General features: G+C 38.9%; 2 protein-coding genes across 7 annotated transcripts in view; one reads left to right on the plus strand and one right to left on the minus strand.

Moving 5' to 3' along the window:
* The window catches only part of LOC105231372 (otoferlin), a 130,856-nt gene extending 120,227 nt beyond the window's left edge, over positions 1-10,629 (plus strand). For both annotated transcript variants that reach the window (XM_049455968.1, XM_049455967.1), the window contains exons 12-26: positions 3,199-3,355; positions 4,065-4,251; positions 4,312-4,407; positions 4,483-5,166; positions 5,229-5,426; positions 5,510-5,626; positions 5,697-6,050; positions 6,107-7,179; positions 7,234-7,603; positions 7,661-8,205; positions 8,267-8,513; positions 8,622-8,872; positions 8,938-9,176; positions 9,234-9,513; positions 9,577-10,629. In XM_049455968.1, the coding sequence (XP_049311925.1) occupies positions 3,199-3,355; positions 4,065-4,251; positions 4,312-4,407; positions 4,483-5,166; positions 5,229-5,426; positions 5,510-5,626; positions 5,697-6,050; positions 6,107-7,179; positions 7,234-7,603; positions 7,661-8,205; positions 8,267-8,513; positions 8,622-8,872; positions 8,938-9,176; positions 9,234-9,513; positions 9,577-9,757 (4,979 nt within the window). In that variant the 3' untranslated portion in view covers positions 9,758-10,629. The remainder of the gene's footprint in view (positions 1-3,198; positions 3,356-4,064; positions 4,252-4,311; positions 4,408-4,482; positions 5,167-5,228; positions 5,427-5,509; positions 5,627-5,696; positions 6,051-6,106; positions 7,180-7,233; positions 7,604-7,660; positions 8,206-8,266; positions 8,514-8,621; positions 8,873-8,937; positions 9,177-9,233; positions 9,514-9,576) is intronic.
* A 237-nt stretch (positions 10,630-10,866) lies between these two features.
* LOC105231347 (phospholipid-transporting ATPase IF) overlaps positions 10,867-26,727 on the minus strand; it is a 43,703-nt gene continuing 27,842 nt past the window's right edge. For all 5 annotated transcript variants that reach the window (XM_049455973.1, XM_049455974.1, XM_049455971.1 and 2 more), the window contains 9 exons: positions 21,548-21,673; positions 20,932-21,478; positions 20,449-20,863; positions 19,078-19,750; positions 18,866-19,007; positions 18,292-18,794; positions 17,420-18,233; positions 17,040-17,366; positions 10,867-11,988 (listed from right to left, as the gene is read on the minus strand). In XM_049455973.1, coding sequence (XP_049311930.1) covers positions 11,775-11,988; positions 17,040-17,366; positions 17,420-18,233; positions 18,292-18,794; positions 18,866-19,007; positions 19,078-19,750; positions 20,449-20,863; positions 20,932-21,478; positions 21,548-21,673 — 3,761 coding nt within the window. In that variant the 3' untranslated portion in view covers positions 10,867-11,774. The remainder of the gene's footprint in view (positions 11,989-17,039; positions 17,367-17,419; positions 18,234-18,291; positions 18,795-18,865; positions 19,008-19,077; positions 19,751-20,448; positions 20,864-20,931; positions 21,479-21,547; positions 21,674-26,727) is intronic.

Below are 26,727 nucleotides of genomic sequence, written 5' to 3' on the forward strand. Positions count from 1 at the left end.
ACGGAGTGGAGAGGTCTTCTTTTTTCTCTATTTCCCCCGGCGGGTACCTAACCGAATACCATCATAGTTGGAGTGTCTTCATCCATACAGGTGACGTGACCTAGCTAGAGTAGCCGCTGTCTCTTATGTCGGTATTCTGCGTGAGACGATTGTCTCATGTCTCTAATAGTGACTATAGTAATTTAGTGATTCTGTTAGTCAGGAGTCTCATTTTGGTATTCTGGCAGTTACAGTATAGTAGTATACTGTAAAGTAGTATACTCTATTTGCCAGAATACCAAAATGAGACTCCTGACTAACAGAATCACTAAATTACTATAGTCACTATTAGAGACATGAGACAATCGTCTCACGCAGAATACCGATATTAATTCGCTGAACTATCTCGTACAGTACATCGTTTCATCGAATGTGAATCCGCAGAATCTTTCTCTCGAAAACTCGTAACGTCGACTCATCAGATGTTGTCATCGTCCAAGCCTCTGTACCCTGTAGCAGGACCGGGATGATTAATGACTTGTAGAATTTGGTCTTATTTGATCGAAAGAGGACAGTACTCAGTTATTCGGCGTTGGATTTCGAGACTAACATTGGTGTTAATATGCTTCCAAGATAGATGAAATTATCTACGAGTTCTAAGTTATGACTGTCAACAGTGACATGGGAGCCTAGCCGAAATTGCAACGACTGTTTGTTTGATGGCAGGCGATATTTCATCTTGCTCTCGTACACTATCAGACCCATTTGCTTCGCTTCCTTATCCAGTCTGGAAGAAAGCAGAACTAACAGCGCGGATGTTGAGACCAATGATAACAATATCGTCGACGTACGCCAGCAGCTGTACACTCTTATAGAAGATAGTACCTTCTCTATTTAGTTCTGCAGCTCGAATTATTGTGTCCAAGAGTAGATGGAAGAAATTTCATTAAAGGGTTCGCCTTGTGTGAAACCGCGTTTGGTATCAAACGGCTCGGTGAGGTGCTCCTCGATCATGATGCAGCTTTTGGTATTGCTCAACGTCAAATTAGCGGCATAAAGGCAGCTCCTTTTCATGCTGTCAAAAGCTACCAAACCGACGAAGAGGTGGTGTGTGTCGATCTTCTTCAGTTGTTAATCTTTCACACAGTACGCTCGATTGAATCTTATATGCGATGTTGAGGAATTCATATTCTATAAAGAACCTGATGCATGCTCTTCAGATGGGTAACTACGTCTCGAACTTTTTCATGGTGAGGCAATGGAACTTCCGCTCCATCATTATCGATTGGGAATCGGGTTCACCATCTCCTGATGTTATGCTTTCACGGACATTCAGCAGGCTCGAGACGTGTTCTCTTAACAATTCCATTACGCTCTGAGCATCAGTCTCATCTGGGGATTCCATAAGAGTATTCTCCGTATTGAAACCTTGTGTTAGTCCCCGTATCTTTTCGTAGAATATTCCAGCGTTAGCCCCGTCAACCATCTTGTCAAGCTCTTCGTACTTACGCATTTTATCCTCTCTCATTTTTTGTCTGCAAATACTGATGCAACTGTCATACAGTAAAATGTTCCATCTTAAGACATGCATGTCGATCAGACAATGTCGAGTTAGAACTCCTGCAACTATTGTAAGGTGGGATTTGCTGAGAGCGAGGAGTTGCTAGTAGTTAAGTCCTGGCATCCCTTTACTAGTCTTAATCGCACAATCAGCGAGCTCATGGCTAATCGGTATCTACGCCAATAAAGAAGAAGAAGAAGATTAAACAAGGGACTCACAGATGATCTATTTGTCTAGGTGAAAAAATTGTGTGCCAATTTCATTTAATCCTATTAATTCCTTCGACAAGTTTTAACCGTATTTGATAGCTGTCAATCGTATTATACTCGTATGACATCATATACTTGTATGTATGATATGATACCTGACACTCAAACACTGAAATATTCCCTTGCATGTTTAAATTATTGATTGTATAGTAAATAATGCAGTAAATAGTCCCATTACCACTGTCAACCGATAAATTTTCATTGAATTCTCAAATGTCACTTGACATTATTATTCTTTTGAATGTCCATAACACACGCTTGTAGTAATAAAGAGCATACAAACGTACATTGAGTTCAACATTTCGACATTTGCATGGAAGTTTTCTTACTTTTTTATTCAAGTATGGCAGTGCGTGGCGGAAATCAGACAAATTGTTTTGACGGTTATGCACGCCTGCAGTCAAATCAAGTTTTCGGCTTTCTGTTAGTCAACAATTCAATGAGTGAAACTTTAGGCGTATCTGAGGACACAGCTTTACATCGCATACATGCATAAAATTTAAGTTGAACCCAAAGGTTGACGAAGACCAAAAAAGTGGAAGGAGGCAGAATGCATAAATGCTATTAACTCCCTGCAGTAAACTAACTTGTAGGAAATTAGCATATAACTGGCACCATCAGCCAACTCAATGGGCATACTCAGCCAGAGATCTATTGGCTGGATTTCGATTAGTAACATACTAGTTTCAAACTGGTATAAAGTTGATAAAGCAGAAATACATTCATTGTGGACCAAACCATTAAGTTTAATTAAAAATATTAAATCGTTTGCAACGAATTAGTATAATATTCAAAAACTAGTGCTATCGGTCCAAAAATTTTGCTGAAAAACTAGTAATTTTCGATTAGTTAAATTTCAGTAGTTTGACATAGAGTTTTTAATGTAAAACTAACTACCTTGAATCATGTTTAAACCACAATTTAATCATCTCGAATTAAAGTTAATTGTCTCTATAGTTACAAAGTAACAATGATGAATTGTTGTTGTTGCTAAACTCCCCAATTATAGGCGCTAATTCTACATATATAAATTACTATTACTATTAACGTGCTTTGTGAGGAGTTTATGAATTGATACAATTCTATGTTGAAATATTGCGGAATTGAATGGTTGAGTTAATCTATTTAACGGTGTTGAGGAATTAGGTTTCGGTTTGTACATATCATTCGGTTTTTTATTCTGAAAACTTATAATGCAACCATACTTACTCACACTTTTTACACTTTAAAGTAACACTTTTTATATCACTTAAATATTTTCTAAATGTTTGCATGTTTCTTACCACCATAATTTTTTTCTACTTGTTTATTATTAAAATATCCAAACTGAAGGCTTTTAATAGATATTTTTATGGGCACTAACTTTTTCTCGTACAATGCTTTCTACAGATCATCAATTCTACCACAAATGGGCTTTACTTACCGATCCAGATGATTTCTATAGTGGTCCGAAAGGTTATCTGAAATGTGATATTGGTATTATTGGCAAAGGTGATACCGTAAAGGTGCCTCAAAAATCTGAAAAGGATCCTGATGACATCGAAGCGTGAGTATTATCGACAATTACATTAATCACAGTTAAAAGCGTCAACCTCAATATAATTCTAATTCACTGCTAATACAAACCTATTATGTAAAATGAACCTTTTCTAACTAAAAGTTACTAATTCCATGAGCAGTAGTTATCCTTTAGGAGGACGCGGTTGACGCGAATGTCAATAAATTCTCTGGCCTCTCGATCCGTCAGCCCCATTCGGTAGGCGTTTGTCGCTACTCAGTGACCAGTTAGTATTTCATGTTCCTACAGTCGAGAGCCAGTTGGAATTTTGTGTACTTCCACCTACCGTTTTCAATATTTCTTTTGCAGTTTTGCATCCAGGTAGCTCGTGTCCAGACAGACAATGCATGGGTCGTACAGACAATGCATGGGTTTTCCCAATGTTGATCATGTTTTCTGGTGTTAGTTGTACATCATTCTTGGCAATCTCGTCCACTATTTCATTGCCCTTGACGTCATTGTGATCTGAGACCCAGTAGAAGTGAAGCTGCTTGCGTCTGACAAAAGCTTTCCACTGCTGTCCTGCTTCCCAAGACACTTCTGGATGATATGCGCTACGAGGTTACTGGCTTGATAGCTGCTTGATTGTCTACGCATATGTAGACTCCTTATTACATAAACTCAATTAAATATTTAAGAATCTGTCTGTTGTTCATTGTTAAGATACATATAATAATTGTAATTGTTTTGCAATCAGTAATCTACTGCTCCCAGTTGGCGTACCTATTGAGCGTCAACGTGCTAAGTTTATTGTGAAAATATACCGTGCCGATGGTCTACCGCGCATGAATTCTTCGCTTATGGCCAATGTAAAGAAAGCTTTTACGGGCGAGGCGAAAGATTTGGTGAGCCCTTATGTGCAGGTCTCCTTCGCTGGGCTAATGGTAAGTTGTACGAAGGTAAAGCTAAGAGGCATACTTAATTAGATTTCTTATTATCCAAAGGGCAAGACGACAGTTAAGAAGAATGCTTACGCACCTGTTTGGAATGAACAACTAGTATTCACCGAAATGTTTCCTCCACTATGTCAGCGTATTAAGGTGGTTGAAACCAATCAATTACGAAAACCTAACCTATGAATATGTTTATACGATATCTCATTCATCTTATTTTAGATTCAACTACGCGATGCCGACCCAATGAAACCGGCCATTATTGGTACACATTACATTGATCTTAAGCAAATTTCGAACGACGGTGATAGAGGGTTTCTTCCCACCTTTGGACCTTCGTTCATACATCTATATGGTTCCACACGTGATTACACGCTGCTCGATCAACATTCGAACTTAAACACTGGCTTGGGGGAGGGTGTCAGCTACCGCGCACGTCTGCTACTCGCCATACGCACTGAAATAACGGACAACGTGGAAATGACAACGGAGAAGAATGTCGAACTGGAACCAGCGTATCCGATCTCAGAGTCCTCCTACTCACGCAATGAAGAATTCTTTCTTTTTGGTTCTATTATAGAGGCTTCAATGCTGGATAAGAAAGTTAGCGACAAGACGGTTTTCTTCGAACTTAGTATGGGCAATGCAGGTAATTCCTTAGACGGGCATAATGAAAGCTTCTCTACGGCCACTGAGGATGGTGAGGACGGCTGTGTGCTGGAAACGGTCGATACGACATCTTTCAGCAGTGTCACAAACGCTTGCAAGCCTATCAGTCATGATAAGTCACATTATTATTTGCCTTATTGGGACTATAAGCCATGCATGGACGTGCGATGCACACTTCCAGATCTGAGACGGCGTATGTATAATAGTAACATGTTATCGAAAATGTCCGAGAAGTTGGTAAGTTTAATCATATGCAACAAAGGGAAAATAAATATAAAAGAGCTCTTAATGACTTGCAGGAGGAGGGTTTGATGAAGACGAAAAAGCTGATAGAAGACGAAGACGTGAAGGCGGAAGTGCGTTTACGCACCACACTTGAAGATCTCGCTTCAGCCTGTGCGCGATATCTAAGCATAACCAAGGCGAATGCTGTCGGACCGGGAAGTGGCAAAACGAAGCTAGACAAGGAACGCATGAAACTGTGTCAGAATGAAATCGTGAGTACTTCTTGCTAAAGTAATCTAAAATTATATATAATATCATAGTTATATATATTATATATATGACTTAATGAATTTAGGACAATTTGGGCAACTTGGCACGCAATCTTCGCGCACTGGTGACTCGAAGTTCGCTCAAAGAGCGTTTTAAAACCGCTCTGACGTTCCAACAAAAGCTTAAATTTCTTATCGACGATGTAGGTCAAATTATTCGGTTCTACTTATTATATGTTAATACTGTTATATTTATACTTTATTACTTCTCAGCCGCAACACTCGTTACCGGATGTTTTCATTTGGCTCATCGCCAATGGCAAGCGATATGCTTACCATCGCATATCAGCTCGCGATTTAATTTACTCTAATATCGAAGAGGAAAGCGGAGTGCATTGTGCTAAAATACAGTCCATCTTCTTGAGATTACCTGGCAAACAGTCCATAGGTCCAGCCAGCTGGTTTATACAGGCCAAACTTTCTATTTACCTATGGTTAGGCGTTGTAAGTCATAAAGGACATTTCTTTGAAGGTCTACCCATCGGCTATGATCTGTCTCACGAGTTGCGTAATGCGGAAAGACCTGGCGCTATGGCACCGAACAATATACATTATCTTGAAAAATCTGTAAGTTAGATTCAAAACAAATTTAGACTTTTAACAATTTGTGTCTCCTTCTGCAGACGTTTCAACTACGCGCCCATATTTACCAGGCGCGTTCTCTAATAGGTTCAGATGCGTCGGGACTCAGTGACCCTTATGCCACTGTATATATTACAGAGTTCGCTAAGACAACGCAAGTAATCGAGGAAACATTGAGTCCTACTTGGGATGAATTACTGGTTTTTGATGAAATTCTGGTTTTCGGCAGCAAAGATGAAATCAAGAAAGATCCACCCACAATTATTATTGAGATTTACGATCAAGATAAAGTTGGCAAATCTGAATTTATTGGACGCGCCATTGCGAAACCGCGTGTAAAGCTACGGGAGAATCCCTACACCACACCAACGCTAGAATGGTTTGATATTATCCGGGGTCATGAGAATGCTGGCGAATTATTAGCAGCTTTTGAAATGCTCGAAATCGGCTCCACTGATATGCCACGCCTAACAGAACCAAAGCAACTACCGAGTGGTCAACAAGTGGAGAAGTTGAAAGAGAAAAATGCACCACCGCCACCAGGTACAATTTTACCGGTGCCGAAAGAAGTGCGTCCGCATTTGGCGAAATTCAAACTGGAAGTGTTATTCTGGGGCCTACGTGATCTCAAGCGTGTACACTTGATGTCAGTTGACAAACCCCGTATTGATGTGGAGTGTTCGGGCAAAATTCTGAGTTCCAATATTATACAGAACGCAAAGAAAAATCCGAATTTCCCAAGTATGCTGAAATCCATTGAGTTAGAACTACCACTGGAAGAAACGTATGCACCACCAATAACTATACGTTGCGTGGATTGCCGCTCGTTCGGTAGATATACTTTGGTAGGGACACATCAAATTACATCGATGCACCGCTACATTTATAAGCCCCCGCCAAAGGAAGACATCACTAAATATAAAACTATGGGTGGACAGATTATACTTTCAGCACCGCTGAATGAGGAGGGTTTGAGTAATCTCGTGGACGGTTTCAATATGCAAGCGATGATTGCGGCCAATGCGCATCAGGCGAATATGAAAGACTTTTATGGAAATCGTCGTTCATCCTGTGATCAATTTACCCTCTACGGTGCCGCCTGTGTTACAAAATTGTATGTAAAATTTTAAAGTTTTTTCCGAACAATCACTAATTATATTTCCTTTAGGGCCAAGAAGCAAGCATCGAAAAAAAGATCAGCGCAATTAAATAATGCAAACGAGATAATTATCGATCAGGATCATGATGACCAGCTTAGCCGTGATTGGTGGACTAAGTATTTTTGGTCCTACGAACGGCTTATCGATTTGACAAAAACGGAAAAGTCACACGCCTCCGAAAAATTTCTAGCCCCGCCGCCCAACGCCACCACTACGAATGTACAGAAATTTGGCATCAAAGGAGCCAAGTTGGTACAGAAGCTGAGCCCAAAAGGAATGACTGGTTTATCGCGTGATAAGCATGACCCCAATAGCGAAAAGGTATCCCCAAACCAGCAGACTAATAGGAACAATATGAATACGACAGCTATGTGTCAGGTAAGTTATAATAAATTCGGTGCGAGAATATTACGCCTACTACAACTTCACTTTTAGATCTACCCCAATGAACTGGAGGCCCAACTAGAATACAATTACTTCCGCGAATGGCTTCATTCCTTTCCGCTATACCGTGGAAAGAAGACGGGCGATTCCACCGAGGACGACAATCGCACTGTTGGATTCTTCAAAGGGGCCATAAAAGTGTACAAACTACCGCCACCAAAAGGCACTGAACTGCCTATACCGAATTTACCCACCAATGATCCACTTCATGTACTTGTACGTATTTATATAATAAAAGGAACCGACTTACACCCAATGGACTTAAATGGAAAAGCAGATCCTTACGTTGTATTACAATTGGGTAATAAGAGAATATCGGACAAGGAGAACTACGTTAGCAAACAACTCAACCCGATATTTGGAAAGTGTTTTGAAGTAGAGGCAATCTTTCCGCAAGATTCAATGCTTACTGTGCAAATATTGGACTGGGATTTGGTGGGATCTGATGATCTGATTGGCGAAACGAGAATCGATTTAGAAAATCGTTATTATAGTAAGCATCGAGCAACTTGCGGGTTAGCGCTGAGATATGAGGTGTAAGTGAGAACGATTCTTTTTAAGTATTTATGTCTATAGTATGTCTCTTCAACCCCTCAGCTGTGGATATAACCAGTGGCGCGACCCCATGAAACCCACTCAGATACTCTCGAAGCTGTGCAAAGAAAACAAATTAGACACCCCACATTACTTTCAAGATCGAGTAGCCATCGGCAAATACTGCATGACGTTTTCTGATGAGGAGGTGATAGCATGGAATGGACCGACAACTTGTAGAAATCGTGATGAACATCTGGCCCTTGCGGTGCTGCACAGATGGAGCGAAATACCCAAAGTGGGCTGCAAGGTAAGCACAGAATATAAATCATCAAACTAAGCTTGTAAAGAAAATATAATTGCGTTTGTTTTATAAGAAGTCTAATTTGCAATCGTAATCTACCCCTTTTCTAAACAGATTGTGCCCGAGCACATAGAATCACGACCTCTGTACAATCCCGAAAAGCCCGGTATTGAGCAGGGTAAGATCGAAATGTGGGTCGATATGTTTCCCATGGATATGCCCTTACCAGGTCCTCCCGTGGATATATCACCGCGTAAGCCGAAGGAGTACGAATTGCGCGTCGTGATATGGAACACCGACGATGTTGTGCTAGAAGATGATGCTTTCTTCACAGGAGAAAAAATGTCAGATATTTATGTAAAAGGGTATGTAACTAATTGTTGTTTGCAGCAAAAAATCAATTTTAGTTTGAACCGTTTTTATGGCACAGTTGGCTTACGGGTCCGCAAGATATGCAGGCAACAGATATACATTATCGTTCACTTACTGGTGAGGGCAATTTCAATTGGCGTTTCATATTTCCATTCGAGTATCTGGCGGCAGAAGAACGCATTGTGCTCTCTCGGCGCGAGTCACTATTCAGTTGGGACGAAACGGAGGTCAAAATACCAGCGCGTCTCGAGCTACAAGTATGGGATGCGGATCACTTTTCAGCTGATGATTTTCTTGGTACTTTACTTCTGTACAAATTACTGTTTTCTTTCATTAATGAAATAATTTTAACAGGTGCGATTTCCTTTAATCTGAATCGTTTTCCACGTGGCGCAAAAACCTCCAAACTGTGTACACTGGGCATGCTTAAATCGGACACTGCATTGCCCACCGTGAATATATTCAAGCAAAAACGTGTGCGCGGCTGGTGGCCGTTCTATGTGAAGAAGCAGAATGAAGAAATGGAGCTAACTGGCAAGGTGGAAGCTGAGTTCCATTTGCTAACAAAGGAAGAGGCCGAACAGAATCCGGCCGGTTATGGACGCAGCGAGCCGGACCCACTAGAGAAACCAAAGTAGACTTATTTTATTGTAACATATTGTGCAAAATTCTCATTAATTTCCTTCTATGCTTACAGCCGCCCAGATGCTTCCTTCATGTGGTTCCTAAATCCGCTCAAATCTATACGCTACATTGTCTGGCATAATTACAAATGGGCTATACTAAAGGCGCTGCTTATATTTGCCATTTTTTTCTTCTTAATACTATTCGTTTACTCGGTGCCAGGTTATTCGGTCAAACGATTGCTGGGCGCCTAAAGAGGAGCATAGTACCAGTGTTGAAGGCTTCAAATCAATCAAAATTGTCAAATCAATCAAAATTGAATAGTATTTCGATTTTCCTCTTCTAAAGGTTATTCGCTAGATGCAGATTATGTTGAACTCAAAAGTTGGTTACACAGAATATCCGTTTAATAGAAAAGTCACTGTTTACTTTTATTTCGGGAAAGTTTGCCAAAGTAATGGTACGAAAATGTGGTCATCTCTTTTGCTGTAATTCTAGAATTGATACATATAGAATTTATTTTTTTATTTATGGAATTTTCAAGAAGCATTCAGAGTGTAGTAGGCTATAATTTTCAAGATATATATTTGTAAAAGTAAAACGTAGAAAATATAAGGTAATTGAAAATGAAATACTTAAATTCCGTAAAAATCAAAACTTTCAAAGGAAGATGTGTCTAATAAGAAGTGCTCATGCAGCAATGGTACGCTGTACCTGATTTTACTTGTAGTGTCAATCATATCAGTAAAATTAGTTAGAATAAATTGCAGAATGACTTATGAATAAATGTTTCAGGGTTTTTGATAAGTGAAGATGAACAGAATGTACAAAGAATTCAAAGAATAAGCAAATTTTGAGGGATATATGTATATACTATATTTTGTGAAGCATTTGTACGCAGTGAACGAGCCGGATCCAGTGCGATTGTGCGATCGTGAAACAAATCGGAGAAGGTAGTTAAAAGCCTAACATTCAAACCATAACTTAGCGTGTTGTACTTACGAATTTTACAGAAAACTAGCAACAATGTACCCCAAAACAATCAAACTTATATACACAAACAAATACATTCTACTCACGTACTTGTGCTCGTTTTACGAAATATTTTACTATAATAAAAAAAATTTTTAATTACAAAAAATGTGAGCTAATTTACGCAACAAAGTGTTGTTGCATGAATTAAAAATAAAAGTAAAAGTAAAAGCGCATATAAAAACTCAGAAACTAAGGACGTAAGCAATGTGTTGTGTTTATTAAATTGCTCAATTGTGCTTATATTGTATTTATAAAAAAAATCTTTAAAATTGTTATTATATTTACTACGTACGACTTACGATTTACCATTTAATAATACACTAGAAAATCTTGTATATTGTGCACTTGACATTGTTTTGCTCAACATCATCATTTATTAATAAATATTTATTAAATATATATACATATTAATAATAATTAATTAATAAAAAGTCGTTCACATCCAAAACATTGTTTTTCTTTTATTAAAATATTGACAATGCTTTTCATTTTTTTCGACCTTCGAAAAATTTTGTTCTAATACTATACATATGTAAGTATGTACATGGAGGAAGTAGTTGTCATGGCATAAATTAACAAGCTAACAAAATTTTTTATAAATATATATTTACACATGTTGTATAATAAATATAATATATATATAAAAATAATATAAATAATAATTACGTAACTATATTTGGTAATCACCTTAAGGCATACTTCCTTAAATTCAACGCTTATTTAATTTACAATAATACTATCAATACACATACATACATACGTATTAAAGAATGTAGGAAGCGAGGTTGCGATCGCACATACATATCTACAAGATAATTTAACACAAAAATCTGGCACATTTATTTCATTTAGGTTGCATTAACTTTAAACTGAGCATTAATAAAACCGGTTCAAATTTACAGTTAAATTCAAAAGTAAGCTACCAACTTCGGTATATTACATATTATTGTATATAAAATTATATCGCCACTTAAAATGCAAAACAAGATATCATCAAAATATCGAAGTTGGGTTTTTTATTACTTCCACTATGAGATGTAACCAATGTATAACCAATATATAACCATTTTATAACCAAAACTGAAATTTTGTTCAATATGAGTTTTTCCTTCGCCTGTAAACTTATGAAAAGTGATGGTCGTTATTTTCATTTTAGGTGACGATATATGTAACAGATTAAAAAAATATTGAGCAACAATATATATTTACACATATATAACGGTAGTTGACTGCAACTCATAAATGTGTCGTTTGCATGTTACGTCGCGTGATTAAACGTCCCGCGTTCGGAAAAAAGCGAAAGTGTTTCGGAAAATTAATCACTCTCGGTATAATTCTTATTACATAATCCGGCAACAGGCAAGCAATAACTGTGATTATAGTGAACAGCCAAACGGGTAGCGAACACAGCAATTTGTTATATGCCCAATAGATATCGGTGTCGTAGTCGCTGCAAAGAACAGAGTACAGTGGTCATCATTTAAAATAATTTTTGTTAAAATGAATTTCCTAACAGAAAAAAATCATAGCAGGATGAAAAGGGAAGAGTGGTGATACAAGAAGGGGTACTTATTTCAATAGCCTTTTTTTTTTGACAGATCATCTGTGAGTCCATTCAAGCTGTCATGTTATTTTTGTTCAGTATTGTTTGGCATTTCATCATGGAAGGATTAACGCTTGAGCAACGTTTACAAATCTTTTAACTTTATTACGAAACTTCACGTTCTGTAAAGAATGTATTTCGCGGTACGCTCAACTTATGGTCAACATAATCGGCCTACTGAGCGTACTATTCTCAACACCCATCACCATCAACCATCTTGAGAACCAGCAATAATTATTGGAAAATATTCGACCGAACAGATCACGCCCAGCACGCAGTGTAGAAAATAAAGCAGCCATAGCCGAGAGTGTACACGAAGGCCGTGGAGAGTCAATTCGTTGTTGTTCGCAGCAACTCGGACTGACGTATGGAACGACTTGGGGTATTTTACAAGAACTGCAGCTCCTCGACCCTTCCTAGCGTCATCTCTTCGCTCTATGGGCTCTTGAAAAGTTCCAAGAAGGTCCGAGGGTTTCGAACCAAATTTTGTTCAGCGATGAGGCCCATTTCTGTCTCAATGGGTATGTAAATGAACAATTTTTTCGCATTTGGGAATCTGAAGAGTTTCAAGAGCTGCCATTTCATCCCGAAAAAACAACGGTTTGGTGTGGTTTGTGGGTGACATTTGGTATCAACAAGACGGCTCTACTTCCCACACATCGCATCAATCAATGGATTTATTGAGAAATGGTCTTGGCCACCAAGTTATGTGATATCACATCGCTAGACTTTTTCCTCTGTTATAATGTAAAGTCTATAGTCTATGCGGTCCATCCGGCTTCGATTCAGGCCTTGGAGCAAAACAGCACGCGTGTCGTTCGCCAGTTACCAGTCTAAATCCTCAAACGAGTCATCGCAAATTGGACTCAGCGGATGGACCATCTGAGACATAGCCGCGTCCAACATTTGGAAGAAATAGTATTCAAAACATAAAGGCCAAAGCATGTTGTTTCGAGTGATATAAACATTCCCCATTAAATTCAAAGTTTCTGTGTTTATTCTTTAAAAAAGTAGGAAACCTGGAAGTGGTTCACTCTTTATAACAAATATGGAAATAAAAACTATTTTACGGATAATCTGAGTTCGAAATGAAGAAGGAAAGTGGTGGTAGAATTTTTAAGGGTTTAAGGTCCTTAACCTTTTTTTCAGTTTTACCATTTTCGCTGGCCTATTCTAATCAAATTGTATTTTAAAGAGTTTTTGGCCGGTTTTAAGATAAACTTCATTAGCTAGGGAAATAAAATCGAATAACGACAAAAGCATTATAAGACGAAAAAAAGTACAAGATCATAAAAATATAACAAGCAAAAAGTGAAAGGATTATTAAATCTGGTTTAATACCGAAGTAAAGTAAGACACATTTGTAAGTTTTTTTTTAGAATAATTCAAAGAAAATTGTTGAAATGTATTCAATCCAGGAAGGTTTCTCAGAAGTCTTGATGTACTTGTAGAAAAGGATATTTGCGACGTACTTGGAAAGTTTTAGTAATGTCAGTCTTATTTTTAATCACTAAAAACAAGTTGGAGGAGGATGGAGTCATGTGTAGAAGTTCACGCAAGTGAGGAAAGTTCTCTGATCGCCATTCACTTGGGAGTGGCCAGAAACGATTCTTTTACATATGACTCAAGCAGCTCACGACTTCCGGTCTTTGACCAAGTATCCTCTGGGTAGCCCAAGAACATCCGTTTGAAGGCGAGCTAACGTGAGAAGGCGAAAAATCCCCTGCATAGGGTTGTGCGCTGGGTTTGGGACCCGCCACGTAAAAACCTCCCCCAATGAAAAACAACACACAGCCTCGGATGAGAGACCCCCCTTTTGATGACGACCATGGCAAACGAAATAAGGACTATGATTTGAGGGCATGCACCTGGAATGTCCGGTCCCTTAATTGGGAAGGTGCCGCTGCCCAGCTGGTAGATGTCCTCGGAAAGATAAAGGCTGACATCACCGCCGTCCAAGAAATGCGATGGACGGGACAAGGACAGAAACGAGTAGGTCCTTGTGACATTTACTACAGTGGCCATATAAAGGAGCGCAAGTTTGGTGTTGGATTCGTGGTGGGAGAGAGACTCCGTCGCCGAGTACTATCATTCACTCCGGAGAATGAACGTCTAGCCACAATCCGCATCAAAGCGAGGTTCTTCAACATATCGCTGATTTGCGCCCACGCCCCGACGGAAGAGAAGGACGATGTGACCAAAGATGCTTTTTATGAGTGCTTGGAGCGCACTTATGAGAGATGCCCCCGCCACGATGTCAAAATCGTGCTTGGCGACTTCAACGCCAGGGTGGGCAAAGAAGGTATCTTTGGCACTACGGTCGGTAGATTCAGCCTCCACGAGGAAACATCCCCAAATGGGTTGAGGCTGATCGACTTCGCCGGGGCCCGAAATATGGTTATCTGTAGTACTAGATTCCAGCATAAGAAGATACATCAAGCTACCTGGCTGTCTCCGGATCGAAAAACCACCAACCAGATCGATCATGTTGTGATAGACGGAAGACACGTCTCCAGTGTTTTAGATGTGCGTGCGCTCCGAGGACCTAACATTGACTCGGACCACTATATTGTTGCAGCCAAAATTCGCACCCGCCTCTGTGCAGCAAAAAACGCACGCCAACAAACACAAGGAAGGTTCGACGTCGAGAAGCTGCAATCACAACAGACAGCCGAACGATTTTCTACTCGGCTTGCACTCCTGCTCTCTGAGAGCACTCGTCAACAACTTGGTATAAGGGAACTGTGGGATGGCATTTCAAACTCCTTACGTACAGCTGCAACCGAAACCATTGGTTTTCGGAAAGTGCAAAAGAACAGCTGGTACGACGAGGAGTGCCGTGTCGCAGCGGAGAGAAAACAGGCTGCCTACCTCGCAACGTTACGATCGACCACAACACGTGCGGGATGGGACAGATACCGAGAGTTGAAGAGGGAAGCGAGACGCATTTGCAGACAGAAGAAAAAAGAGGCCGAAATGCGTGAGTACGAACAGCTTGATAAGCTGGCCGACAGGGGTAATGCTCGAAAATTCTACGAGAAAATGCGGCGGCTTACAGAAGGTTTCAAGACCGGAGCATACTCCTGTAGAACCCCCAAAGGTGATCTAGCCACCGATGCCCAGAGCATACTTAGATTATGGAGGGAACACTTCTCCAGCCTGCTGAATGGCAGTGAAAGCACAACACCAGGAGAAGACGAACCCGATTCCCCAATCGATGACGATGGAGCAGACGTTTCATTACCCGACCATGAAGAAGTTCGAATAGCAATTGCCCGCCTGAAAAACAACAAAGCGGCAGGGGCCGACGGATTGCCGGCCGAGCTATTCAAACACGGCGGCGAAGAACTGATAAGGAGCATGCATCAGCTTCTTTGCAAAATATGGTCGGATGAAAGCATGCCCAACGATTGGAATTTAAGTGTGCTATGCCCAATCCATAAAAAAGGAGACCCCACAATCTGCGCCAACTACCGTGGGATAAGCCTCCTCAACATCGCGTACAAGGTTCTATCGAGCGTATTGTGTGAAAGATTAAAGCCCACCGTCAACAAACTGATTGGACCTTATCAGTGTGGCTTCAGACCTGGTAAATCAACAACCGACCAGATATTCACCATGCGCCAAATCTTGGAAAAGACCCGTGAAAGGAGAATCGACACACATCACCTCTTCGTCGATTTTAAAGCTGCTTTCGACAGTACGAAAAGGAGCTGCCTTTATGCCGCAATGTCTGAATTTGGTATCCCCGCAAAACTAATACGGCTGTGTAAACTGACATTGAGCGGGACCAAAAGCTCCGTCAGGATCGGGAAGGACCTCTCCGAGCCGTTCGATACCAAACGAGGTTTCAGACAAGGCGACTCCCTATCGTGCGACTTTTTCAATCTGCTGCTGGAGAAAATTATTAGAGCTGCAGAACTGAACCGAGCAGGTACAATCTTTTATAAGAGTGTACAGCTGCTGGCGTATGCCGATGATATTGATATCATCGGTCTCAACACCCGCGCCGTTAGTTCTGCTTTCTCCAGACTGAACAAGGAAGCAACGCAAATGGGTCTGGCAGTGAACGAGGGCAAGACGAAATATCTCCTGTCATCAAACAAACAGTCGTCGCACTCGCGACTTGGCCCCCACGTCACTGTTGACAGTCATAACTTTGAAGTTGTAGATAATTTCGTCTATTTAGGAACCAGCATTAACACCACCAACAATGTCAGCCTTGAAATCCAACGCAGGATTACTCTTGCCAACAGGTGCTACTTCGGACTGAGTAGGCAATTGAAAAGTAAAGTCCTCTCTCGACGAACAAAAACCAAACTCTATAAGTCACTCATAATTCCCGTCCTGCTATATGGTGCAGAGGCTTGGACGATGACAACAACCGATGAGTCGACGTTGCGAGTTTTCGAGAGAAAAGTTCTGCGAAAGATTTATGGTCCTTTGCGCGTTGGCCACGGCGAATATCGCATTCGATGGAACGATGAGCTGTACGAGATATACGACGACATTGACATAGTTCAGCGAATTAAAAGACAGCGGCTACGCTGGCTAGGTCATGTTGTCCGGATGGATGAAAACACTCCAGCTCTGAAAGTATTCGACGCAGTACCCGCCGCGGGAAGCAGAGGAAGAGGAAGACCTCCACTCCGGTGGAAGGACCAAGTGGAGAAGGACCTGGCCTCGCTTGGAATATCCAATTGGCGCCACGTAGCGAAGAGAAGAAACGACTGGCGCGCTGTTGTTGACTCGGCTATAATCGCGTAAGCGGTGTCTACGCCAGTAAAGAAGAAGAAGAAAAACAAATTCACTCGGGATTGGCCGAGCTATTTTCGTAAATAAAAAAGATTTTTAATGAAGAAATTATAAAAATTACGTGTGGTTTTCAATATACTTACAAGTCAATTACGTTATAGATAACAGTAGTTATCATGAACGTCAATATGGAGCCCAAAATCGTCGCTATATACCAATAGCTCAGGTACTTGGACTGTAGCATCAGTTTTAAGTTGACCACAACAACAACGATCTCAATGAGCAAAGTGCCAAAGCAAGAAAACTCCGCCGGCTGGCCAACATTTAGTAGAATATTGTTTGTGGCAAACACATAGTATGTGAAGTAGTAAGTGATCAATGTGTGGTAGACGGCAAAAAGTATCCAACCGATGAAGTACTGCCAATGAAGTCCCTTGTTGTTTATATTTTTTTTATAAAGTTCTGGTTGCCTGCGAAGAAGAAATCATATTATTTGAATATATAGCAAAACTTCAGCACTTACTTCAAAAGCGTTTCCTCGCTATAAGCTTTCTCTGTAAGAGAAATAAATAAAATCGGCAACGAAGTATAGATCACATTGTAAAGGGTCAGAAACAGAGAGTCGTACACGGATTGCGTTGAGAACAGCGCATAAAATTGAAACAGAAATATTATGCCCATAAATACGATATTTTTATAGAAGAAATAAAGCACTAAGAGAGACAGGCGCGTCGTATGATAATGTCCATGTACTAGTATTAAACGTTTCAGCATCGAAAATTTGGCGAAAGAAAAGTCAGCACAACGTGCCGCTTGCCGACCCTCTTTCCCCATAATGCCGAGCCCCACATGTGCCTCCTGTATCATTGATACATCATTTGCACCGTCGCCCACGGCAGCCGTTGTGTAATCCTCTGACGAAGTTCTAATCAAAGCTACTACTTCACTCTTCTGCAATGGACTTAAGCGGCAACAAAGTACTGCCGTGCATTTGATTGCTATATCGCGGAACATCTCTGGCGTCTCGGACAATGCGATACTTAAACTCTTTCCATCGATTAGTAGCGCACACTGTGCGCCAATACCGAAAATAATTTCACGATCCAATGCATTCAAGTGCACCATCATATCCTCCTTCGATCTACAATCGATTATAAAATACTTGATAGCGTCGGGAGGTATGTGACCACATGACAACGCTATGTTAAGTGCCGTTTCGACCTTATCACCGGTTAACACCCAAATTTTGATACCGGCTTTTTGCAATGAGATCAGTGTGTCAGCGACATCGTCTTGTAAGGCATCTTCAACGGCGGTGGCACCCAGTAACTCGAGATCTGCAACGAATTTAGTTTGAAAGCTGCGTACTTATTAGCAAGAAGGGATTCTACTCACTGCACTCGATTTTGGCATAGCTCTGGTCTAACAACTCCTTTCGATTTTCCAACGAACTGTTTGCCACATTCACTTCGTCGATGAAGGTGCGGTACTCGTCATCACCAACCCGTCGCCTCGCTACGGCCAATGTACGCAGACCTTGCCTTGCGAAATCGCTTATGTGTGCATCGGTTCGCGACACATTATTTGCCTGATTGTTAGCACAAAGCGGAAACACATAACTTTCTGCTCCCTTTGTGTAAATCCATTTGGTGCCGTTCTCGTCTTTCACAATCACACTCATACGTTTACGATCCGAAGTGAACTCCAGTACATGTAAGCGATTGAAACGTATTTCGTTGACTTTACCAACGTTAAAGGGTCGCGAATAATCCAAGTGTGGAGGTACGACACGTATTCGTAAGACCTCATCATCGTCACCCATATAAACGAGCCCCAGATTGGCGGAAGCCTCAACGAGCGCCTTTTCGTCTGGACTGGAGGCTTGATAGTCGAGGGTGCTGCGAGAAAATTGTTATTCAGTAACATTAAACATACTTATACGAGTATAAGCAAAAAAAGAAGCACTCACTGCACAACTTGTTCAATCTCATTCTTGCGACGCTGTGACTCCGCACGTAACAGAAGGGTTGGTTGACGTTGAAAGTTAGGTGCTGCATAAGACTCACGCGACAGATTACTAGCTGTGCGAATGACAACTCCGCCTTGTGGCACTGCGAATAATTATTAATATAATTTATTTTACTTTATTAAAGCCAAATATATCAAAGCACCAAAGCTCACCTGGTTGTGTTAAATATGCATTTTGTGCGCCATAAGAGTGCGATCGCTTGTGTCCAGTCGGTGAGGGTGCAACTGCCAGATCTGGCAAATCGATGGCTGATGTGGAACGTGTGAAGGGTAATGAAGTGGGTCGTGAACCGGGTGTTGCTAGCAAATTTGCATTAGTGGCGCGGCTCACCATTTCTATAGAGAACTGTCCGTCATTCCCCATTGGCGCTGGATGTATTCTCGACGAGGCGCGCGTAAAATTCGGACTACGTTTGACAATTAGCGGTCGTTTGCGTTTCTCTTCTTTATTTGCTTCGTTAAGCAGCGGATTGACGTCAGAAGTCATATTTGCCCCATTCGTACCATTCGAACGACTTAAACCTGTGCCGTTGGACATGTTCATAATGCTATTGGCGATGATGCCCTCATTTTTTGTTCCATCAGGATTATTGGATAGGCTTGTTTCCAATGTTTGCGAATGATCGGAATCTACACCACTTTGTCGACTGGAATTATGACTCTCCTCGGTGATATCGGAAATGGAGTACATTTTAGCCAGCCCACTTTTGCCATTAAGTTCTTTGTCGGGTGTTTCAATTTCTAAGGTACCATCAGCGTTTGATTCCCCTGCTACTTGAACGGTGTGACATATAGCCAATGCTTCAAAGAATGCTCTTTGGTCTTTCTGGAAATATAAAAAGTAAGGAGTATTTGATATTACAGTGTAAGACTATTTTCAGTTGAGCTAGGGATATATGTATATTTAACGTTTCATTAAAGTAGATGTACTTTTCAATAGTCTTTTTTTACAGATCACACGTTAGTCATGTCAGGCTGTCATGTTATTTGTTATTCAGTATTGTTAGGCATTTCATCAAGGAAAGATCTGAACAACGTTTACAAATCATTAAACTTTATAACGAAAATTCACGTTCTTTAAGGAATGTGTTTCCGACTTTTTCGACCCAAATTGTGTTCAGATATAACGCCCGTCTCTGGCTCATTCGGTATGTAAACAAACAAAATTGCCGCATTTAAAGAGATTCAAGAGACATAGCCACGGCCAGCAATTGAAAGAGATAAACGTCGAAAAATAAATAGCAAAGAATGTTCTTTAGAATGATAATAAACGTTCCCCATTAAATTTGAAGTTTCTGTGTTTTTTCTTTAAAAAAGTAGGGAACCTCGAAACGGTTCAAACTTTTTAAATATTTGATATATGAAGCAAAATGTATGAACGAGTTCAAAACAGATCACTTATCGATTTTATGAATGTTGTACAATATACATATTATTTCCTAATACTAAATTTCAAAGAAAAGCGCTTTTGATCCATAAAAACCTCTAATTTTACCGTTTCTATCACATATTTTGCCAACTTACATTGAACTTGTTTATGTCTATCAATGCGCCGCTCCCATCTTCCAGCAACCGTGTCTTTTTAAAGGTGTACTTTCGTCCATTTATCGAGCACTGTTGGAAAACCATTTCATTTTTCGTTAATGTGCCGGTCTTATCCGAAAACAAAATGTTGATCTGACCAAGTTCTTCATTTAAATTGGATGTGTTTACTATAAAATGTTCGTCGGTTGCTTCGTCATACAATTGCAGATCCCACTCCATGAACAACCCACTAATACCACGTTGCAACTCAATGGTTACATACAACGATATTGGAATGAGGTAATTAAACAGTATCAAGAAAGAGAGGTAATCCTGCAGGAATTGTTTGACACTGTAGCCGTCAGCAGCAGGACCCAAATATGCAAGCTTAGGTATCACAAAAATCTCTTCATAACTGCAAGACAAATAAGAGTAACAGCCTAAAATACATTTCGAAATTCAAACTTCGAACCAGTGACTCACCGTTTGAAGAAGTAAAACATAGTAACGATCCCTATCATCAACATCAGCACCACGACCAAGAAACGATTCACGTATATCTCACTAGAGGCAGACTTATTGCGCGTTAGCCGGCTGTTCAGCTGCAGCTTGGTAGTCATGCCCGTGTACACAGCACACCCAATAACGCATTCGGTATTCTTGACGCGTGAGCCACGCAACAGCACATTGTCGGTTGAAAGTGGCAGCACGCGCCCCTCGCCACCGGCCAGTTCTATCTTACCATTGAAACTATACAGATCAGTCTTAGGATTCTCACACTCGATGACGCCCAATTTGTGCAAATGGTTTATATCGACCAACGGCAAATCACGTGGTACCATCAACGTCTTCAAATTGGATTCACCATCCAAGTTGGCGGTCGTTATAAAGCATTTGCCATGTGGATCGGTGCTACGCAATAACACCAAATCACAGGGCACATCACAATCGCGCTCCACCACCACCAAGTCGCCTGGACAGACATATTGCGATTGAATGTTTGCTTCCACACCGTTACGTATGACCGTCACTAAATTGAATAGAATACAATTGACGCTACAGTGTGTGTTTTGAATCTTAAGTTATCATAAATACGCACCTGGCGAACGATTAACAACATTATCGGTTTTGTACCGTAAGAAATCTTCATAGCCCTGCTTAGCGGCAGTCACTGCGATCACAAAAACCAGCGGTAGCAACGATGTCAGCGGAGAGACCGGGCTGTCTAAAAAATAACAAAAATGTGTGAAACTAAATTAGTTTATAAGCAATTTATAATAATAAGCTATTTTAAATCTCCACAACTATTTCGTAATTGTGACTAATGCCTGTCAATGTGTGAGACCTATTTTTGAAATACGAGTCTTTTTTCTAAAATTTATTTGTGACGAAAATGGATAAAATCAGATCAATGATTTTCCTAGACTATTAACTTTATATCGATCAATATGTGAGTTATCTAAATGAAATTCTTATAACAGCTTTTTTGTCAACGATATGTCATGAAGCCAAAATCTCAATATAAAGTTTAAAATATTTTGCCATAAAGTTCATTTATGGAATTTCATAATAGTTTACAGGTTGTTTTTATCGCACGCTCTAAAAAATCGTAATATTTATTGATTAGCTTTTTGACTGTTCCTAGTTAAACTTTGAGTTACCGCAACGCTTGACTATCTGCTACAAAGACTCCTGCTGCTATGCTTGTTCTTCTATTGGACTATTGAGTGAATACGTGGATTGCTTGGAATTATTCCTGGTAAGCGTATATTTGACTAATTCATCATTGCTTAAGAGAAAATAGGTCTAGTTTTGTAATAAAATTGCCAATATGATACGGTTTTTATAACGAACTTAGTATGAAGCCGCGTTATGATAATGTTGGTTTGTTTTGAATATTTAAGATTGTTTTAGCTGCATCTATTTATTCATCTTCAACTTTTTGTGTAATTAATATTTGATTGCTCGCAGCCTTAGTTGTTGTCACTTTTTTTTTTGTCGGAATATTAGTAAATACATACACATATATACACAGAAATTAGTCACTGTTGCTGTTTGATAAAATCACACAAAATTGTTCGTTGCACTTGCAATCGTTGCTAAACCAATTTGATTTATTATGAATTGATAATTTTAAGCAACACATATAATCCTGAGAGTATGATAAAAGTTAATGCAGAAATGTGTGCAAATTATAACAAATATCAAATGTCTGTGCTAAAGTAGCGAACTTAGACGAGCAACAGAAACAGAAATCTGAATTACTTCAATAATTAGGCGATCAATACAAACAGAATTACTTCATTACTTGGAAGAGTAACAGAAACAGAAGTCTGTAATATATGCTTAAACGATCAACAGAACCAGAAATCGATATAACTTCAATACTGAAGTTTAAGTTTAAAAAGATTAAGATTAAGATTAAAAAACGGAAATCTGTATTATTTCAATACTTAGACAAGCCCAGTAACAAAAATCTGTATTACTTCAATCAATCTGTATCAACAGAATTATATTATTGAATACTTATACGTTCAACAAAATCAGAAATCTGTATTACATGAATCTATCAGCAGAAACAGAAATTTCTACTTTGATGACCAACAGGAATATGTACTATACTCGTATTACTTCCATACTGAGACGATCAACAGAAACAGAAATCTGAATTACTTTAATAACTTGATGCGTTATTAAAAATTTAAGAATAAATCGTTATTTGTGCGTGAGATTTAGAATCGCTTCCTTTCGTTGGAGGGGCGGTAAGGTATTTTTTTTATCTTAAGATTATTCTGTGAAAATTTGAGAACAATTAACGCAAAATTGACGGAGATATACACTTGTAAGTCTTAAACGTGTTTTTCCCACAACTCACGTTTTCAAAGTACTACTGCACCGATCCTTTTGAAATTTTAAACACTATTTCTGTACATATTTTACGAGGTAACGCTGGAGAATTTTTTTTTGTTCATAATTTTGATTTCGCAATAACAAATTATCCGATTTTTTCCCAAAAAATTGTGTGTTTTCACCTCAAACTCTTCGAAAAAATTCAAAAATTGGAATTTCAAAAAAACCTTAACAGCGTTACCTGGAGAAAACTATTATCTAACGAATGAACTTTAATTTTTTGATTTCGGATGATCCAGCAACGAGTTATGAGGGGTACCGCAATTCAACTTTCTTTCGAGACCCGTCCGGACAATTGCTGCCATTGCCGTATTTTTTAATATTTCTTTGTAAAAAATTGAAAAGATATTTTTCGAATGTCATACTTCAATGTACCATTGGTTGAATAAATAAATTTTGACTGTGTCGTCATGAAAAAAATCACAAAAACATGACTTTTTTCGTATGATTTGACGAGTTGAATTCCGACTGACTGACTATATGTCTATCTGTCCATGCAAACGATATTTCAGAAAAATTGATATATCGGCATTAGCATACTTCCCTTAGGCAGCATATTATAAACCTAATTAAGTATTTTCAAACATTCCGTAGACTTTATACCATTTATATCGGATAATGATAGGTATCCTTATGAAACTCAAAAGAATTTTTTTCCGCAAATATGTCGTGATGCCAAAGGTGAAATTTCCGTTCGGATGGGAAATTACTTCTGGTCTATCATAGACATAGATATTATAGTTGGATTCATAACCAAATGATAAAATATCTTAATTCAATTTTAACAGACGGGATGTAAATGTTGTATCGATATTTAGTTAGAGTGCCCATAGTGTATAATTCATATGATTGTCGTTAGACCTAACCTTCAAAAGATATGTACGTGTGTAAATTTCGCAACTATTGGACAATCTATATAACATCTCCGAATGACATATTGTTAACAAACTAATATGTATAAATAGGTTTCCATGCCATCAATTTTCATTTAGTTCTAATGAAGTAAAGAGTAACATTCATATTACTTCCTGCATTATATAATAGTAATGACAGTTATTGTGTTCAAATATTTTGTTCAAATAAAGGGCTAATTGCATTGCTTGTGATACAAATACAATATGAGTAAATATGTCATACACGTTTTCTAATTATTTTTGCCGCAAAATAAATATTTGCTCGAATTTTGCATGGATTTAAAGCTGGTGTGGAAATTAAGCTTCTATTCTTGCCAATCTACATTACTATATACATACATATGTACATACACATATAATATTTTCTGTACAAAAAAGTACTTAATGCAACGCTAATAATGCGGCAATTTTACAGCAAATAAATTAAGTGAAAACAGTAAAAATATTTTCCTCCACGTCCAGACATTTTTACAGCTCAATGAATAAAATTTTAATTATTGAATCTGCTTTGGTTTCATTACCGTTCAATTAGCTAAAAAAAAACATTGAAATTTCCGCGGACTTCGTTGTGTAATTCAAGTGTAATTTTATGTAAGCGTACACAGTTGTCATTCGTTGTGTTAATTAAATTATTTTTATTACATATTTATAAGCTAATTTAAATACTACATTTCAGGTTAAGTTTGCAAAATCTTTCTAAAATCAAAGATGATACACAACTTTACTTGTGTTTGATAACTTCGAGGTGATGGGAAGCCCAAACAAGCATCTTGCAAAGGCATGGACATCAAAAATGTATATACAGTCATGGACATAGAACTTAATACTTAAATAATTCAAACCAGTTTTTAGTTTTATCAAATAAATGCATTGCAATAATTGCCTACGTTAGTGTATGTCCTGACTTCCACAACCTATAACGGTAAGTTGCCGTTATCATGCTTACTTCTCGTTGTTACCACTTCCAATTGCATTCTAACTAACGGGTGATCCAAGCGGAGCTACTTTTTTCAATAGCCTTTTCTTGACAGATCAGGCGTGAATCGTGTCAAGCTGTGATGCTATTTTTGTTCTGTATTGTTTGGCATTTCATCGTAGAAAGACTTACGCCTGAACAACTTTTACAAATCGTCAATTTAGGGTCAACATAATCGGGCCACTGAGCGTATTATTCGCAACACCATCACCCTTCTTGGAAACCAGCATTCATAATGGATAATAATCGACTAAATAGACCACGTCCAGTATGCAGTGAAGAAATATACAAAGACCGTGGAGAGTCGTTTTGGCGCTGTTCGTAGAAACTCGGACTGACTTATGGAACCTTGGCGCCTTTTTCGTCGAGATCTTAAATTGAAAGCGTACAAAATACAGCTTGCGCAAGAACTGAAGCCGTTTGACCTTCCCAGCGACACTGTTTCACTCTATGGGCTCTTGAAAAGTTCCGACGTTTTCGAGCGAAATTTTGTTTAGCGATGAGGCCCATTTCTGTCTCAAAGGATATGTAAATAAGCAATATTGCGTATTTTGGACAAAGAATAAGCTAAAGAGGTTCTTCTAGACAAAAAAACAAGGGTTTGATGTGGAATCATCGGTCCATATTTCTTCTAAAATGGTGCCGGTGAGAACGTAACGGGTGGACCACGTGAGACGCAGCCACGGCCAATATTTGAAAAGTCAATATTAAAAAAATAAATGCAGAGGTATGTTCTTTCGAATGATAATAAACATTCCTCACTAAATTTGAAGTGTTTGTTGTTCTGTGATTTTTCTTAAAACAAGCAGGCAACAACAACATTACCTGGATCACCCTTTAAATTTGATTGGATAAAGGAATATCATACATTTGGCTATATATACAATAATGTTATTCATTATTAATTGGCAGTCATGGGAAAAGACATTGGTTTAACTGCAGCTTTTAAATAATAGTAAAATATTAAAAAAATGGAGGGAAATTGTGTTCCTACTCTGGAAATCAAAAGAATGTTTTTTGCTCTATACAAAAAAGATAAAATACAACTGAGATTCTCAAAATTTTGAATTGCTCGAGGAAAATGGTATATAACGCAATAAATTTTGTTAAAAGCGATTCTAATTTACTGAAAAAAAAATGTTAAAAGCAAGGCTGATTCTTTTAAAATTTTTCGGGAGATTATGACTGAAAGAAATGAGGAATTAGGGTTTATCGTATCCATTAGACTTGTATGAAGGCGTATTTGTATGTACATGCATCATATAGATACATTTACATATGTTCTTAGGTACATATATACATACATATGTATGTATAGCATTCGCCTATGCTAATAATCAACAGCATTTCGAGTAACACGCATACACCAACAACAAAGCACTCGAAAACCATAATTCATAGCAATAAAAGTTTAATTGATTGCACATAAGAGTGTCACCGCATAAATTCAATCAGTGAACTGAAATTCGAATATGCAAT

Source organism: Bactrocera dorsalis, chromosome 4 (genome assembly GCF_023373825.1).
Source record: "Bactrocera dorsalis isolate Fly_Bdor chromosome 4, ASM2337382v1, whole genome shotgun sequence".
Classification (NCBI taxonomy): domain Eukaryota; kingdom Metazoa; phylum Arthropoda; class Insecta; order Diptera; family Tephritidae; genus Bactrocera; species Bactrocera dorsalis.